The following is a 19,908-nucleotide window of genomic DNA, read 5'->3' as shown; positions in this document are numbered from 1 at the left end:
CTGGGCCGAAGGCAGTGCTAAACCGCTAAGCTGCCCCATTAAGATTTTTCGTGACCCAAATTGTATTAACATATAATATCCTAGAGCAGTGATTTTTAAACCCTTTTTGACTGTGATCCATTCTTGCTCTAGCTCTCTCTTGCTCTTAATCTATGAGGTACACTTTGGTGTTTTCAATTACTTTCTGCTCTAGTCCCAAAGTGATTTCGCTTGGTGAATGGGAAATGCTGGTTGCAGCTCACTAAACTGATTTCATAATCCATTAATGGGTTATAAGCTGCAATCAGTATCTTAGAGTTGATTCTTATAAAAGTTAATTTAAAAATGCAGAGCAGTATAAGGTAGCAAATTCAAGTTATGCATAATTTGTTCCTTCAGGTAACTCCTATTGACATTTCAAAAATATTGAAGAAATATAGCATAGTAAGAATTGAAAAAATATCAAAAGATTTAAAGTGAAAAAATTTTAAACTTCTGTCTCTCTCAGCCTGGTGCTTCTGTACAAAAGTAGGCACTATAAATGACTCATTTTGGCCTTACTGATTTTTTTTAAATGTGTCTATTAGCACTTATGTATCTTCTATTAAATTTTTTTTTCAAAGATTTTATTCATTTATTTTAGAAAAAGAGAGCAAATGCACATGGGAGTGGGAGGAGGGCCAGAGAGGGACCAGCAGACTTTGTGCCGAGCATGGAGCCTGACAGGGACCTATCCCACAACCCTATCATCATGATCTAAGGTTATACCAAGAGTCTGGTGCTCAGCTGCCTGAGCCACCTAGGCACCCCTATAACTTTTAAAAGTACCAAAAAATGTTATATATTCTGTTCCATCTATATCACTTAACATTTTATCTTGGTACTCTTTCCATACCAACAATACAGATCTATCTAATTCTTACTGTGTTATTTTTCATGGCTATATAATATTCCATGGTGGGGATGGGCCTTAATTTACTCAGCCAGTTTCCTGTTGATACCATTTAGATACTATTAAGCTTTAACATTTCCCCCAATCTGATAGATGAAAAATATCTCCGTTGCTTCAGTTTGCATTCTTAAATTAAGTGAGTCATTTTTTCATATAATTTTTGAGTATTTTAGTTTGTATTTCTTTTTGTGAAATATCTATTCATACTCTCAGCCCATTGTTTTATCGAATTTTTTTTCTTAATGTTTGTAAGCCCTATAAATGAAGCAAATTAGCCCTTTATTATTAATGTCTTACAATTTGGTGATGTTTTCTAATATCCTTTTGACTTTGTTTAGGATATGGTTTCTGAATAAGATAGTTTTGTAGTCACATTTATTAACCTTTTCCCTGTGAATTTTATTTAAAAGAAGCTTTCTCTATAGCAGATGTTTAAGTGTGACCAGAACTTATATTGAAGAATTATGTTTCAGAGGAGAGTCGAGTGAGATTTGACATTTTATACGTATTTTTCAAGTGACCTTGGATGAAGACATTTCAAAGCTCCAAGATTATTCAAAGGAAGCTTATTTAATGTTGTCCCTTTTACATCTGTGCTAACTGCAATATTACTGAAAGTTAACAGTATTTTGAATTCCCTTTCATTATTATAATGCGGTAATTACTAGGTTCCCCCCCAATCACTGCTTTAACATATTTTCATAAAAGCCACATATGTCACAGTAAAGCTCTTTTAAAAAGGTAAAGTTAATACTCAGTGGGAATATTTAGGATTTATTAATTCTAATAGATGTTTAATGTAAAAGAAGTCATTTGTTTCATTGTGGAAACTCACCCCCCTCTGTGTTTGCTTATAATGCATACAAAGGTTTTTTAGCAGAGTAGGAAGGAAGTGGATTTTCTGTTTAATGGAAACAATACAGTGGACATTTCCTGGATTGCATTTTGGTCAGATCATTTAGTAGCTTTACTTATTACTACTGTTTGAATTCCTCTGAGGTCTTCAGGAACTATGAATGATTAATTTACTTGAGCCTTGTCTTCACTGTGTTTACCTTCTCTAGAAGCATAGTGATGTAAAATACATTGAGTTACTGATATTGGTATTTTAGTTGTTAATATTTAATCAAAATCCTTAGCTATAAGTTGTAAATGTTAGTGCAATTTCTTGCAGTGGTATGGGAGGGGTATCTGACCACTGATAATGCCAGTCATTCTGAAAAGCAGAACCTCCAACATGTATTAAACAAATTCCTTCAGGAAGCAAAACCCCTTCCCTCTCTGTAAAAATCCTCAGCCAGAATCATCTAGATGGCGGGGCAGGGAGGGAGTAGGTAGGAGATGGCTTTCAGGACTATTTGGTCACTGCTTTTGTTAAAGAGAATGTAAACTGTATATTTTAAAAGTATAAGTTATAAAGGTATGGGTTAGGTGTGAACCCAGATAGCTTGAGAGTGCACTAAGATAAAAATAAGGGGCACCTAGGCAGCTTAGTTGGTTAAGTGCCTGCCTGCAGCTCAGATCATGATCCCAGGGTCCTGGGATCAAACTCCGCATCAGGCTCCTTGCTTGGCGGGGAGTCTGCTTCTTCTTCTGCTGTTCTCTTATGCTTTCTCTCTCTCTCTTTCTCAATATAAATAAATAAAATCTTTTTTAAAATGAGGTTTATTATGACCATTGCGGATAAAATGACTACTGTATTTGGTTAATTAATCAAATGCCGACTTCAAGTTTCAGACTCACTAAATTCCTTATTAGAAATTTTGTTTCTTGGTTTTAAAAATATTTTTTTTTCAATGTGGAATAAATGTCATCTAACCAGTGTTTGAAAACCAGTTCATACATTATTGCTTTCATCTTCTCATTCAATAAAACTTGCTACGTGTCTGCTTTGTGCCAGATCCTGTGCTAGGTGGTTTTATAAATATTCATCTGGAAAGAAAAGCCATCTCTACTACACACAGTGTTAGAAGTGTGCCATGGCAAATTTAGAATAAAGTATGACTTTCATTTGATATTTGCTCCTAAAAGATGAATAGTGAAGGACTCTTAGTGTTGGTATCTTTTTTTTTTCTTTTTTTTTTTTTTTTTTTTTTAGCTGGTGTCTTCATGACATGAGAATAACTGCTGAGTGCACGTCCTTGCAGGTTGAGGCTCTGTACTTCTCAGTGCTCTTTCCAACAAGCATCTTCAGTAGGAGTACCTTCTTGGACTTCCCAGAGCAGATTAGGTTTGCTGTCTTTGCATGCTCTGTATTTTTCTTAATAGCCTCATAATAGTTATAATTTAAAAATCATTTGTTCAATCTTTCTCCTCTTTGGTCTCCAATAGGCCGTAAACTAACCTGAGGCGGCTCCCTGTGCCTGCAGTATGCTAGGCACTCATGTTTATTAAGGATTTTGACTTTTTTATTCCTCCTCTCACTGCTGCCTGCTGAGTATTTTCTTTCTTTCTTTCTTTCTTTCTTTCTTTCTTTCTTTCTTTCTTTCTTTCTTTCTTTCTTTCTTTCTTTCTTTCTTTCTTTCTTTCTTTCTTTCTTTCTTTCTTCTTTCTGCTGGGTATTTTCTATCATGTTTCTGCCTCATCTCCATGAGCCAGGGCAAGGCTGTGTGGGAGATATTGGGTAATGGGCAGAATTCGGTGCAGTACGGAGACCTTGGGAGCCCATTTGTGATGGTGGCATAGGGAATATCCTTATGGTGAAGGCCACAACATAGACAGACATATGGCAATGATGATACTACTCCCTTTATCAAGAAAAAGCTCACTTGTCCTTAATTTGGATCTTATCCATCTGCCTCATTTACAATGCAGTTTTTTTTTAAAGGATTTTATTTATTTATTCATGAGAGACAGTGACAGAGAGAGAGAAGCAGAGACACAGGCAGAGGGAGAAGCAGGCTCCATGCAGGGAGCCCGACTTGGGACTCGATCCCGAGACCCCAGGATCAGGCCCTGGGCTGAAGTTGGCACTAAGCCACCGAGCCACCTAGGCTGCCCTACAATGCAGTTTTATCTCGAGTCTCAGATTCCCCCAACACCCTCCCCCAAGAGATTATTTCTGGAAAAATAGATTTAGCCTTCGGGATGGATGGTTTTGAATATTCTATTTAGGAATTTTAACTTTGAAGCCATTTAAGATTTTGAGATGGGAGAGTTAACATTATCAGACTTTTTATTTTAGGAAGATATTCTGATGTTGATGCATAGGATGTATTAGAAGAGGTAGGAGATACATCATCACTCATGAATTCAGCCAGCATTTGTTGGAACACCTACCATGTGTCTGGCTTGTTCAAGACAATGGAAATGTAGAGATGCAAGATATAGTCTCTGTACTCCAGGACCTCATAATCTATTAAGGGAGATAGATAATTAAACTACATCATAATTTTATTTAATTAATGGTGTGTTAACAGGAAATACAGAATGGGTAGAAACAGGAGATACCTACTTCTGACTAGGAGTTTCAGGGAAGACTTCTTAAAAGCCATGACGAATTCCTCCTTTCTGAAAAAGCAAGTAGGCATTAATGAGACAAAGAGGATAGGGAGGATCTTTCCAGGCAGAGAGAGGAGCACATGTGTAAATACTAGTTAAGGGTTTTCTTTTAATTGTCAAGATGAGAATTCATGAGTGGCACTTAAAAGGCAGAGTACAAAAAAAAAAAAAAAGGCAGACTACGTAGCACTTGTTCAGTGACTGGAAACTGATTGATTATAAGTTTTGAGCCTATCTTGGTGACTAGGAAGTATTAGTGTAATTGCAGGATAGTGGACACACTAAGAGGGAGGTAGAGGTGGGCAAGTGATGTCCAGTCTTGCATCTGTGGGTTTTGAGGCACAGTGGGATTTCATGAGGATGTTTATATGCATAGTTGGGAATTGATGTCAGAGTTTAGGGGCAAGATTAGAGCTAGAGATTGAGATTTGGGATTTTCCATAAAAGTAATAGCTAAACCTCAGACACATGAGTAAGATGTCAAGAGGGACTGCCAAATAGAAAAGGAAAAGAGAACTAGAGCAGAATTATGGAGAATAAGACAATACTTTTTTTTTTTTTAAAGCAAGGATCTAAATAAGGAGTTTAAATTGGATTTTTTTTCCTTCCTCATTTTACTTCTAGGAGAAAGGGAAATGAGAGATAGAAGGAAATCAACATTTGTTAGAAGTTTACTTATCGAAACCCCAAGGCTCTAAAACAATGTTCCAGATTCAAAGACAAATTTAGTTTTGATCATTGTGAAGGTAGGGAAGATTTTTAATCGGGAACATTGAAACAAGAAAAGATTTTTTGACTACCTCAATGAATCAGAAAGCCCTGGAGAATTCCAGTTATGTAGGTTTTACTTTGTAAACTCTTTATTTTGATATGCATCTGATTCTTTTTTTCATATTTAAACTTTATATATTCAGAGTGCCGTTGATTTATAAGAAACATGTACAACTTTATCCTATGGAATATGTTACATGAAAGATTAAACACTCATCGTTTAAAAAAAACATATATACTCTCACAGTTGAGGGCATATTTATTTATTTATTACAGACCTCACTTGGTTTCAAGTATCTCTCTCAGACCTCAAGTACTACAGGTACTTGAGGAAGCCAGACTGCTACAAAATGGAAAAGAAAGTAACTTCTGTATCCTTAGTATTATCATAGATTCAACCAGGGGCTGTTTCAGGAATTTGGTAAGGAGATGCTATGGCATTCCACATCACAGCATATCCCCCTTTAACAGGTTCTCTGTCCAGACTGGTTGGTCTCTTCTACTTATGTTTACCAACAATAGCAGCTATTGTTCATCAAGAACTTATAGTATGCCAGGCATTCTGCAAATATTATGTCATTTAGTCCACATCCCATTCTTGTTAATAAGAGTTAATTAATAGGAGCAATAATTATAATTTATCAAGTATGTAGCATACCCTATGCACTTTGTTACATGGTCAATGTACTTATATTCCTTAATTCTTACAGAGACTGTGTTTGTTTGGCAGTAGGTATTCATTATTCCATGAGGCTCAGAGGGGTTTCAAAATCAATTTGCTTTATGTCATACAGTTGATAAGTCAGAACTCAAACTCAGATCTCAGAATTCGAAAACCCCTACTTTTTGCATTATGCCTGCTGCTTCACCATCCTACTTCTACTTTGTGGTAGTGGGAGCATTGACCTCCCTGATGCTTATGTCTAGTACCCAAGCAGTGTCCCTAAAGTAAAATAAAGCAAAATAATTTAAGGCCACTGTGAACCAAAGCTGGGTTACTGTTTTATAGACCCCTTTTCAGAGTATGAGTGCCACCTGCTGGAAGGTTATAATGTATCTATATGCTTGCAAAGACCAGCTTCCAAAAGGGTTACTGTCAAAGATGTGGAAGTGTCAGATTTCAAAATGCTAATTATTAGATTTCAGTTTGGGAAGACTGTGGCATTTTGGAATTAGGTGAGTCCCCTCTCTGCCATAAAATAACTACTTTATTTGTCTTCCTTTTTTGCAGGGGAGGGGGTCATACACTTAAAAAAATGATATATTCAGTGCTTCCTAAAGTAAAGCCATTTTCACAATGGGAAAGATTGATAATCAAATGAATCATGCAGTTACTTTCAACAGGTCAAATAAAAATAGAAAATTGAGGGTGCCTGGGTGGCTCAGTTGGTTAAGCATCTGATTTTTAATTTCGGCTCAGGTCATAATCCTCAGGGTTGTGAGATCAAGCTCCTCATTGGGCTCTGCACTGGGCGTGGAGCCTGCTTGAGATTCTCTCTCTCTCTGCCTCTCCTCTTGCCCCATCTCTCTCTCTCTCCCACCCCCCTTAAAAAAAAAAAAGAACAGAAAATTGAATTTACTTTGAGATAAGTGAGTGAGTGATTGAAGTCTAAAAGGATACCCTAAAAGAGGAATCTGGAACCCATGGGGGCATCAGAGACTTGGAAAACAGAATGAGAGGAGAAGAAAGATGTGTGTATTAAAAAAAGGGGGGTGGGCAGCCCGGGTAGCTCAGCGGTTTAGTGCTGTCTTCGGCCTAGGTCTTGGCCCTGGAGTCCTGGGATTGAGTCCCATGTCGGGCTCCCTGCATGGAGCCTGCTTCTCCCTCTGCCTGTATCTCTGCCCCCCCCCCTCTCTCTCATGCATGAATAAATAAAATCTTTTTTTAAAATTGGGCTCTGTTGTTGTTAGTCTCCCAAGCCTCCCCAACGTGAGTCAGGACCCTAAATTGTGCTTTAAGAAAAGTTTAGGGTTGTAACTTTAAATTATTATATGTTTAGGATAGTGAAAAATGGATACTCTTTATATTTGATTATATGCCCTTGAAGGAAGATCAGATAAAACGTAGGCATGTTCATTGCACATTCTTCATTAAGCTCTGTTGAGATTATGTTAGTGCTCTGAGTATCTGCACAGAAAATATTATCATTTAGTGTGGGCTTTTCACAGGAAAGTCACATTATACTTCACTGTTGTTTAGATATGATTAAAGCATATCTGTAATTGCATGATGTCGTGTTGGATGAATATTTGCATGACGAGATTCAAGTCCATTGGTAGAATCTGATATTGCCAAGAATTAAGGAAGGTCCAAGCACACCCATCTCCTTCTTTCTTTGAGTCCCTTTTCAAATCAATCACATAAGAAGCTGTGATAATTTGATAGTATCTTATCTTAGCAGGTAGATTTCTGGAGAGAAAGAACTGTCTTTCGGGGGGTGTGTCTGCATGTGTGTGAATTTTTAAATAATAAAATAATGCTCGTTATAGAGAACTTGGAAAACAAAAATAGAACTAAACACCACACCTAATCCCACCACCCAGAGATGACTATATTAATGCTTTGATGTATTTCCTAATTTATAAACATTTAATATCTTGCAGCCTTTTTATATTACATCACAATATTGTAGTATATGTCTTTTCTCAGATACTTAAAAGCTCTTGGCCTATGCATGTAAGTCTACAATATGTGGATATACCATAATTCACATACCGGTGTTCTTATTATTGGACATTTATGTTTGCTGTTTCTTCAGCAAATAGCAGCAGAGAAACTTCGTTATTTTCGTTTGTTTGCTTCAGTAAATCAGGGTAGAGAGTACACTCTTGTGTGGCATTTGTTTCGGATCTAGCATTTTGTTAGCAAACTAACCTTGAATGGATTAATCTCTGCTTCAATTCTCTAGGTGTGTCCCCCATGCTGCCCTTTTTCCTGTGTACATTTTCTTCAGAATTTTGTAGTGTTTATTTCATTCACGGCCCTTTCAAGAAGCACCCTCGCAGCACCCTTTTGCTCTTGAGGTTCCACACAGGTGGAATACCTCACCCTGAACTCTTAGGAACTGTGTTTCTGCTCTTTACATCAAAGCAGCTCTCTTCTACTTCCGGTAGTGTGGGCGCTAGTTGAGAGAACTGTTCCTTTTTAAGCCTAAAATAAATGTAGCTTGCAGTAAGTCAGTGTCCTTAAAAAAACTGTTTCAGACATGGTCTATTCAGTTTATTAAAAACAAAATCGTTCAAAACACCTTTTGAAAGGATACCAAAGTTTTATAATATTCCAAGCTATTTCCTGGTTTATCTCGTAAGAACTAGGTAAGTTCAGTAGATTTAATTCTTTTGGCAAATATTTATTGAGTGCTTACTATGTGCTAGGCACCCTTTTAGGGGGAGGAAGGTGGCATATAAAACCAGCAAAAATTTTGCTTTCATGGAGCTTATATGTTAATGGCAAGAGACAGACAATAGAAAGATAAAATAAATAAAGAATACCTAAGTCCCTAGTTCTTAAGTGAAGCCTTAGGAACCAGATGTGTTTTAGATTCAAAAATTTTATTTTTGAAAGATTTTATTTATTTATTTGAGAGAGAGAGTAAAAGAGAGATCATGAGCAGGGGGCAAGGGCAGAGGGAGAAGCAGACTCCCCACTGAGCAGGGAGCCCCATGTGGGACTCCATCCCAGACCCTAGGATTGTGACGCAAGCCGAAGGCAGATACTTAACTGACTGAGCCACCCAGGTGCCCTAGATTCAAAAATTTTAAAAAGGCTTTAGAAAGAAAATATGGTGTATATATTATGTTACCTAAGACCCAGCAGTAACCAAACCTGTTAATATTCTTTAGTATAGAAGTATGATCATTCACACTTGGATGAATAAAGACTATAACAGCTTCATGTTAATGTGCAAGTGAGATACTTCTGCAAAATGAATATCAAAGAATAATTTTCAAAAGTAACATTATGATGTGATACAGATATAAAATGAACACTTTTTGAAGATTTTATTTAACTTATTAAATGAAGGAGCCCAGTAGATAGTATAGCCCATACAAAGGAGAATCCTTAGAACAGACATATTTATAGATCAGTAATATTAAAATGATGGGCAAGTTGAGGCAAAACTAGCCTCTTCTGTAATGAGAGAAGGAAGTCAGTGAACCTCTACTGGACAGGACAGTTTGCATGTGTATAGACAAGGATTATTCTGTGTGGTTATCCGTTATCTGTGATGTACAGAGTCATAAAATAGCTTCCATAGAATCAGAATCTGATAGCCTGAAAGGACGTGCCCTATAAAAAAAAAAGTTAAAATATACACTAAAAAAAAAAAAATTGAAGTGTTTTTTCCTACATGAGTTCCCAGAAGCTTTTGGTTTTCTGAGCTCTTTAGAATTATAGAGAAGGGATATAGAGCTATAATACGTTTGAAAGTGATAGTGCTTTGCAAAAAATTAAAATGCAGAAGGAGGTTATAATTTCAAATAGAAGAGCCATGGAAGACTTGCTAAGAAGCTGATCCTATAAATAGAGTTAAAGTAGAAGAAGTTGTTTACCTGAGTAACTGGAATGATGAGGTTGCTATTAACTGAGCCAGGGTAAGAGCAGTTGAGGTAGCAGGCAGGGGAAATGGAGATCACCACCTATTTTGGCCCTTAGATGTTCAAGTAGAGATGTCGATGCAGTTGGGTACGCATCACTGGAGTTCAGGGAAGATGTGTGGGCTAGAGATAAACATTTGGGAGTTCATGCACATAGGTGGCATTTAAAGCCCTCAAACTAGATGAGATCACTAAAGGCAGGGCTTCTTCTGCGTGCCAGACTCTGTGTTAGTCCCTGAGGATACAGGGATAAATTAAAAATTGCCCTCATAGTTTAATGGGAGGCAGTTGTAAACAGTTAAAGCAGCATGAAAATATACTAATATAAATAAACATGAAGTACAGATGTTTCTGTGAAGCCAAATCTCCATTACCCTCAAACTTGCTTGTTCAGTGACCTGACCAAGAAACATACACAGAATATTGTCAAAGTGTGGGACCTTTAATATCAACTGGCTTCTCCACTAACCCCCTGTGCCCAGCAAGTTTCCAGAGCGCCTTGCTGGTGACACTTCTGCACGGCTTACAAGGCTCCCCATTATTTGGCCTTTGTCTTATCTCTTGTTTTACTTCCTTAGACCCATCCCTGGTATTGGAGATGATCAGTTTTGTATTTTTGAAATACAACTTTGACTATAGAGTGAAAGACAAATTCAAAGAAGAAGCAGAATAGGCTTGGGTAGCATTAGTTTGCTATTTCTTTGCCTCATTTGCCTTCATGTAGATGTTGAGTGACTTACAGAGACCTGTAGGGTCGGACTCAGCAGATATGCAGAAATAGAAAGTGTATATTGCTGTAGTAGAAAATACAAATTTGGGGCTGAGGGAAAAATTTCTACTAAGTCCATGCAGTTGCAAACTTTACACTTTTCTCTCCTGTATGTTGTATTAAAAGGAAAACTATATGGTGGCTTCTCAAAAAATTAAACATAGAATTACCATGGGATACATCAGTTTTACTCCTGGGTATATACAAGAATTGAAAGCAAGTACTCAAAGAGGTATTTGTACATCAGTGTTCAAGACAGCATTATTCATTCATAGTAGCCAAAAGGTGGAATCAAGCCAGGTGTCCATGGGATAATGAGAAGGATGAATGGATAAATAAAGGTGCTATGTACATACAGAGCAATATTTTTCTAAAAATGTGTTTACTGAGAGCAGGAATGAGAGAGAGAAAGAGAGAAAGATAGCATGGTGGGGAGGGACAGAAGGGGAGGGAGAGAGAATCCTCAAGCAGACTCCCTACTGAGTGAGGAGCCTGAGTGGGGCTCCATCCCACAACCCTGAGATCACGACCAAGAGTCAGCCACTCAACTGGCTACACCACCCAGGTGCCCCTACAATGGAATATTCTTTAGCTTTCAAAAGAAAAGAAATTCTGACATATGATCTAACATGGATGAACCTCGGAGATGTGTTAAGTGAAAGAAGCTAGACACAAAAGGACCAATATTATATGATTCCATTTTTGTGAGGTACCGGGCATAGTCCAATCCATAGAGACAGAAAGTAGAGTAGTAGAGGGGTTTGGAATGGGGTAATATTGTTTAATGATATTGCGCCTTTTTTTTTTTTAAGATTTTATTTATTTATTTATGAGAGACACAGAGACAGAGAGGCAGAGACACAGGCAGAGGGAGAAGCAGGCTCCACACAGGGAGCCCAGTGCAGGACTCAATCCGGACCCTGGGATCATGACCTGAGCCAAAGGCGGATGCTCAACTGCTGAGCCACTTAAGCGCCCTAATGGTTTTATGTTTCATTTGAGATGTTAAAAGAAGTCTTGGAGAAAGGATAGTGGTGATAGTTGCACAACAGTGTGTATATATTTAATGCCATTGAACTGTACACTTAAAAATGGCGAAAATGATAGATGTATGTCATATATATTTTACCACAATAAAAAAAAAAGGAACCTGGAAAGAAAAAGACCTAAGAATATATCACCCCTGTAATAAAGAAAAAGAAAGATTTCTACATGTTAATATTATACTGACACTGGAGAGAATTTTTAGGGTAGATAGTAAGAAGTACTATAAGGCCAGATAAAATATATATTCATATTTGCTTTTATTTGCATAAAGAAACGCTGGAAGGATTAACTAATAAAAGTTGTTAGTTCCAGCAGGTAAGGAGGACTAAGGTCTGCAGGGGCAGGAGTGGTAATGAAACATCTCAATGGATAGCCTTTTATGTACCCTTGATTTTGGGACCATGTAAATGTGTCACCTATTCAAAATACTCTTTAAACATGGGAGTTAAAGGGCTTTCATTGTAGAGGGATCACCAATTTGTAGTCACATAAAACATAACTTTTTAGAGATATTGATTAAATATTGCTACATGCGACATCCCTTCCCCTGGACAAGTCAGAGCCAGGTTTAGATGCAGAAGTGAGTTTCACCCCCCTTCCACTTCAGGCAACAAAGAGAACGTATTTTTGGGTAGAGACTTTTAATAAAGCCAAACTTTCTAAGTTCATTTACACCAAGAGTCAGAAAGAAAGGGCGACGAGACATTGCACCAGCAGTGAGGCCTTCTACAGTGAGGCAGTGAGGGTCCAATTGCTTGAAGTTGACCATGGCAAGAAGGGTTATTAGACATATTAGCCCCTGAGTCTGGGAACGGAGCCTTAGCCATTCAAAAGCAGGAAACTATCTGGATACAGCTCTGCATCCTCCACTTTCTCTGACTCAGTAATTAGGAGCATACTATGTCTAATGTTTGCATCTGAAGCAAGAAGCAGGATTGTTGAACGTTTCTTGGGCAGTGGGAACAGAGCTGCCCACCTAATTGCCCCCCTCTCTTCCTCCTACCAAGGGAGTAGGACTATTAGATCTTCCCTGGACATTTTCTTCCAGCTCCTCCTTTCCCACCTAGATCCCGTAGGAAGTATGGATAGAATCCTGAGGCAGACTGTATAAAGTAGAAGGCTGTCTAGGGGCAGCCCAGCCCATCCTAACCATTACTTTTTAGCCGTGATCCAGGGCATGTGGGTTGAAGGAGAACCCAGAGAGTCACATCCAGGAACCATGCCCAGATTATAGCTGGCAAAGCACCACCTTCCAGCAAGGTGGTCAAAGTGTAGGTCCAAGAGCAGCAAGAGCTGAAGTACAGAAGCCAAAATGAGAGAATTGATGACCTGGGACACCTAACCTTGAAAGTAGTGAAGAATCAGGCAACCGGGAAGTAATTTATAAAAGTTCCAGAGATGGTAGTTCACGTGATTTTTACATGATCCCAGCAGAGGCACCGAAGGTATACTTTACTCATTTGGAGTTATTAGGAAAAAAAGAAAAATAAAAAAAAAACACACTTATTAGATTGAGAAAGCAGTTCATTCTTTTTCTCTTGTCTCGTTGATCGATTTGTATGTCTGTCTTGCCCATTACACTATAGGAATGGAAGACAAGGATTTTAGCCACACTGGGAAAAACATGGACTTTGAAATTAGGCAGATCCCTTTAAATGCAAACCTATTCTCTTTCTAGGTGTTTGGTCGAGTTATTTTTATAACACTGAACTTCAGCTACCATGTGCACCATAGGGTTGTTAAAAGGATTAAACGAGAGAAAAACCATGTATGTAAAGTCATCCTACACACTGAGAGTATTCAGTAGAGATTTGTTCCTTCTCCCTTTTTGCATGTCCCACAGAGTTTTACATTTAAAAGACATTTAGAATATCACATTGAGTATGCTAGTGTTAAATCTGAACCTGGTTAAGGACAGCCTGAGGGAGGCACGTTTATAAGGTTTTCCTCTTGAACAGCTAAAGTCATTGTTGCTAAATAATTTATCGGACAACGGCCTGTGATGTGCCAAGTGCTAAGTTTTCACTTGCGGATCTGGTCTATCTTCTTATGATTTCCTTCTTCTCAGGGTCCAGCTTCTACTCTGTGAGGGCCTATTCTTTTCCTCTATTTATGGGACTTCTTCTCTACACCACTTTTTTTTTTTTAAATCAGTGGGTATAAAAGTCATTACCTTATGCTCACTGCTTTTCTAAAAAACGTCAACCACATGCTCTAGGCATGGTTAAGTGTAGGGATTGCTAAATATCTTTTTCCTTCTTTTGTCAAATATTTACTGAGCACATACTGTGCTAAGGTAGAAAAAAAACCCCAGAATTAATACGTGATTCCTGCCCCCCCAACAGCATTCCAAGACATATTTAGTTACGTAGTGATATGATATTACCTTTGTTTACCATTTTACATTTTACGGTTTAAAATGATTGCATTTTAAAAACAGACACATACACCTAGGAATAGGATTGGAAGGATGTGTGCCAAGATGTAGCAGAGCTTCTCTCTGAGTAGGGGTATTTCTTTTAATTTTATTTTACTCATCTAGATTGTCTAAGTTTTCAAAGATTTTGCTGGAAAGCTTTAGAAAAATGCATCACTCCCCCTTCCTTGAGAACAGGAGAGTGACCCCTCTCTTCCTCTTGCATTCAGCTATTGCGAGAATTGAAGCACCCGAATGTGATCGCATTGCAGAAGGTGTTCCTTTCTCACAGTGACAGGAAGGTCTGGCTGCTCTTTGATTATGCAGAACATGATTTGTGGGTAAGTCTGAAGTCACTTTATCTTTTAAGGCTGTGTTATCTAGGTATGGAGCAACAGATGTATGCACTACATATTGCTAATGCACGTAAAGGAAAACTTGCTTTGTTTAGAGGAGTTTAAAATAAATACTAAATGAAATGCAGATTTAAAAGGATTTGAGCAATAAACATTGTCATCTTATTATACTGAGAAGGTAGCATTTGTAATATTCAGAAATTTCACTGCAGAAAGTGTTAATGTGCGTGAGATCGTCATTTTATGCAAGTAATCAATGACAGTTTACTGATGAGTGTAACGAAAATTGCTTCCTTTTTTTTTTTAAGATTTTATTTGTTTATTCATGAGAGACACAGAGACAGAGGCAGAGACACAGGCAGAGGGAGAAGCAGGCTCCCCTGCAGGGAGCCCGATGCCGGACTGGATCCCAGGACCTGGGGTCACACCCTGAGCCAAAGGCAAATGCTCAACCACTGAACCACCCAGTGGCTTCCTTTTGTGGTACACACAGTAGTTCAAATTTCACCAGTTATGTACTTGTGAATAATTTCTCTTTCTAAGTTGAGGTCAATCTCTTGCAGCATTTTGCCATTTAAAACCGACTCTACCAAATAGAAGTACATACGTGTGGTTTTGCAAAGATTAGCCAAAAATTCTTTTTTTTTTTAAATTTTTATTTATTTATGATAGTCACAGAGAGAGAGAGAGAGAGAGAGAGAGAGAGAGAGAGGCAGAGACACAGGCAGAGGGAGAAGCAGGCTCCATGCACCGGGAGCCCGATGTGGGACTCGATCCCGGGTCTCCAGGATCGCGCCCTGGGCCAAAGGCAGGCGCCAAACCGCTGCGCCACCCAGGGATCCCTAGCCAAAAATTCTAATTCCAAATTTTTAAAGTTAGAAATCAGGGTATTTTGGATAGTTAAGTTTTGACTTAACGTGGTGTGGTTTATCATCTATATAAATTACACATCTATTTAGGAATAACTTTAACAGACTTATAGGTCTTGAAGGAACTTAGAGAATTTATGCTATTATAGCATATTGACAAAGATGTTCAATGAATTTTTTTCCTTTCTTTTTCATAGATATTCATAAAAGTTGTGTTTTCCCCATTTTTCTGTATGGTTTATATTTCTACCCAGGTTTATTTGATAATGTGTGTACTTCACTTTGAACACATGATATGATGAAAGGACATGTAGTGCATTGGACTAGTTAAGTCCTTAGAACTGTGTTGCCCCATGGTGGCCCCTAGCAACATGTGCCTCTGGAGCACTTGAAGTGTAGCTGGTCTAAATTGAGATGCACTATAAATATAAAATGCATACTGACTTTTGAAGACTTGGTATGAAAAAGATATAAAGTACCTCATTAATATTTTTTATATTAATTATATGTTGAAATGATAATATTTTGAATATACTGGGTTGATTAAAATATATTACATTAATTTTACCTGTTTCTCTTTTTTTCCCCTTCTGATGTGGCTATAAAAAGTTAAAATGTGGGGCACCTGGGTGGCTCAGCGGTTGAGCGTCATCTGCCTTCGGCTCAGGTCGTGATCCTGGGGTCCTGGAATCAATTTCCCCATTGGGCTCCCCATGGAGAGCCTGCTTCTCCCTCTGCCTGTGTCTCTGCTCTCTGTGTGTCTCTCAAGAATAAAGAGATAAAATATTGAAAAAAAAAGTTGAAATATGTAGCTCCTATTATATATATTTTTTGGACACTGGTGCTATAGCACAAACCCTAATTTTCTATTAGTTTGTTAAGTAAAGTACACATTGTTAAACGGTTTATAAACAAGCAAGAAGGGTATGTAAATAGATTAAAATTTTCCCATGCCATTTGGCCATTTTACTTTATTTTTTAAAAATATTTTATTTGACAGAGAGATAAAGCCGGAGAGCACAAGTGGGGCAGGGGGTTGGGGAGTGGATGGCAGAGGGAAAGGGAGAAGCAGACTCCCTGTTGAGCCAGGGACTCCTTACTTCTGGGCTTGACCCAAGGACCCTGGAATCCTGACCTGAGCCAAAGGCAGATGTTTAACTGACTGGGCCATTTTAAAGTTAGTGCCCCCCTATTTGGCCATTTTAAAGGTAGCAGAGCATTGTTGACAGCTTTACCAATATTATTTTAATAGGGGTTTAAATGACCTTTAATACCCATTATGTCATGTTTTGCAGAGGGGTGAGGTGGAGATGGAGGTGGAGGTTTGGGGGACAGGTAGCATTTTTTCCCTATCATTATAATGTTTTTATAACTTAGAAAATAACATATGGACATAAAAATTTGAATATGTTGATACAGTTATATTTACTTCAGTGGGATTGAATTAATCATTTTTCTCTCCTTCCACTGTTTTAGTGATTTCATATTTAATATTAACTACCAGGAATGTATCCTGATTTCATTCTGTGCCAAAAGAAGCTTACCAATAATTCAAATGTACACATAGTCAGTGACATTACACAAATGCTCGAAGTGCTAACTTTTTATAGAATAGTAAAGATTTAGGAGTGCCTGTCTGGCTCAGTTGGTAGAGCATGCGACTCTTGATCTCAGGGTTGTGAGTTTGAGCCCCATGTGTGTGGCATGGAGTTTACTTAAAAAAATAAATAAAAAACCAAGAACAGTAAAGATTTAAGGATCTTTTTTTTTTTTTTTAATCTCTCATTCTGGTAGAGAATAAAACTAGTACTGTTTTTATGCAGGCTTTCAAACATCAATGCTTTTTACCTTTCAGTCCTATTTTATGGAAATCTTAATAGTTCTAGCAAATCGAGTCATTATACCCACAATAACATTGTCACATTCACCCCAATATCAGTGCCATTTGGTTGACCTTGTTATTCAAATCATTTTTCTTTGCATCATTATCGGCCTTTAGTAAGTAATTTTTAAAATGTAAAGAGTTTATTGCAGACTTGTATTTTATTGATATAGATATTAGCAAATACTATATATCATTATAGCATGTTTTATTTTTCTCAATCTTTAGCATATTATTAAGTTTCATCGTGCATCAAAAGCAAATAAGAAGCCCATGCAGTTGCCAAGATCTATGGTTAAATCATTACTTTACCAGATTCTTGATGGTATCCATTACCTTCATGCAAATTGGGTGCTTCACAGAGATCTGGTAAGTATGTTTCTTTTAAATTGCTCAATATGGTTATCCCCTTCTCTTAAAAAATACCTTTTTCGGGATCCCTGGGTGGCGCAGCGGTTTAGCGCCTGCCTTTGGCCCAGGGCGTGATCCTGGAGACCCGGGATCGAATCCCACGTCGGGCTCCCGGTGCATGGAGCCTGCTTCTCCCTCTGCCTGTGTCTCTGCCTCTCTCTCTCTCTCTCTCTCTCTCTCTCTCTCTGTGCGTGTGACTATCATAAATAAATAAAAATTTAAAAAAAAATACCTTTTTCTTCTGGTACAATTATTATAAACATTAATTGTAGAAAATTTCAAAAGCTCATATAAGCAAAAGGGAAGGAAATAAAATCACCCATAAGTCTACAAAATAAAAGATTACTATTATTAACATTTAGTGTATGTGCTTCCACTATATTTATGCTGGCTATAAAGTGTCAGTGTGGTTTTAAACGAATGATTGGGGGAAAAAAAAACCGAATGATTGGTATAATCCTAATGGAATAGTCATATGTGACTTTCTTTTTTTTTTTCATATGTGACTTTCAATACATTTTGTTTTTCATGTTATTATTGCTTCTTATTAGTAAAAACATTAAAAATTAAAGATTGAGTTCTCGTTTTTCTCCTTAAGAGCTAAGTTGAAATAATGACATTGTATCCAGTAAATAGAATGTTGTTACCAGTATTATCAATGAATGTTGTTATAAGTATTATCAACAAATCAAATGTTTGGTTTTACTTTTTTTTTTAGTACACATGTAATAAACATTTATTAATGTCAAATTCTAGTTATCTTTGCATGATTGTCATTTTTAGTTTATGTTGAGATCTTTTTTGTTTGTTCATAAGAAAATATGAGTACTGAATAGTTGTAATATCATGAGTTTAAACTTCCAATTAAGAGAAGTTTTATTCTCCAACTCTCCTTGAAAAAGTGGTTTCATGATCATTATTTCTTAGGCCTGTGGAGATTCTAGGGAGGTGGTGGGGATAAATCTAGGTTGACTCAGTTTTACTAATTGAAGAAAAGTATTTGTTATAGAAAGGAACAATCTACCTGTCAGTCGGGCCTTATCATTGGATTTGACTATCTCTTGCTGTGACATTGACGTTAAATTGGAGCCAAATGACAGTGACCAAAAAGATGGATTTACCATTTCAACAAATGTATTTTCACCTTAAAATTTTGAACTATGATTCTCAAAGACTTCCACCTATCCCCTTTACTGTTAACCATGAATCAGTGCATTTTTACATGGGTACATGGGTTCTAGATGAAAACTTCCATCATAAATAGTTTTAGATTTTTGCTACGTACTTGATGAACCGACGTGAGTTATTTTTGAGGTCATGATCATATTTGAATCATCAATCAGAATCTCTTGAAGATTAACCTCAGCTCTTCTGTTTTTTCCACAAGATTGTATATTTTATTCTAAACAACATAGACTGACAGATTTTATTTCTGATGTTGTCACCTGAGGATCCACTAATACTAAAACTTGGTATGACTAGGACTTAGTTTCATCCTAGTTGATTAACTGCTGCTTCAGCGTCTATTTTAATTATGGACTCACCCTCCTCTCAGCCTAGAGAGTTTTACCTCTTGCACTATACATCTAAACTTCGGTATCCATTACCAAAAGACCATCCAGTCTTGTCAGTTTTACCTCTAACATCTCTTCCATTTGTTCATTTCCATCCTGAGTGTCTCATTCCTAGTTCAGGCCTCTCTTGTCTCTTCCTTGCAGTATGGTGCTAACCTCTTATCTTGCCTCCTTGCAAACAATCTCCCTTCCATCCATTTTGCACCTTCTGAATAATTATATAGCTCCTGCCCTGCTCAAGAACTTTGAAATAGTTCCTCATTGCTTACAGACTAAAGCTCTAGTTCCTTATTGGGCTTTCAAGGTCATTACAGATAGAGCTCCTACTGCCTTCAGAATTTTTCTTTATCCCCGTAATCTTCCATACTTTATACTATTGATTGTTCCCTGTGTCATCCTGAGATTCCCTGCCCCAGTGACCTTTATTTATTACCCCAGCTCTACATATTCAAATAGTGTCTGTCTTTGAGGACTTGCACAAATGTTAAAACTTACCCTCATATCCATTCCTACTTTCAAATCATGTCTCCTTGTTGATTGCTATTGTACTTCTTGACCTCCCTTATGGCATTTATTTGTTAGTATTATAGTAATTTAGGTAGCTGTCTTAGAACATCTTCTAGACCATACACTTCTTGAGAGAGCAGGGTCTGTGATTCATTTTGGCACACTAGTATTACCCGAGTACACAATAGGTCCTGAGGAAATATTTTGTCAGTGAGTGAATATGAGTAAGAATACCGATTATTATGGTATGCTTTTGGATCAAGTAACATATATAT

General features: G+C 37.4%; 1 protein-coding gene across 3 annotated transcripts in view; it reads left to right on the top strand.

Annotated features, from left to right (window-relative positions):
* Positions 1 to 19,908, top strand: part of CDK19 (cyclin dependent kinase 19) — a 163,299-nt gene that overhangs the window by 100,063 nt on the left and 43,328 nt on the right. For all 3 annotated transcript variants that reach the window (XM_055330484.1, XM_055330485.1, XM_055330483.1), the window contains 2 exons: positions 14,265 to 14,375; positions 17,370 to 17,510. In XM_055330484.1, the coding sequence (XP_055186459.1) occupies positions 14,265 to 14,375; positions 17,370 to 17,510 (252 nt within the window). The remainder of the gene's footprint in view (positions 1 to 14,264; positions 14,376 to 17,369; positions 17,511 to 19,908) is intronic.

Source organism: Nyctereutes procyonoides, unplaced genomic scaffold (assembly GCF_905146905.1).
Source record: "Nyctereutes procyonoides isolate TBG_1078 unplaced genomic scaffold, NYPRO_anot_genome, whole genome shotgun sequence".
Lineage (NCBI taxonomy): Eukaryota > Metazoa > Chordata > Mammalia > Carnivora > Canidae > Nyctereutes > Nyctereutes procyonoides.
The sequence above is the reverse complement of the archived record's forward strand: the minus strand, read 5'-3'. Positions and strand labels throughout refer to the sequence as shown.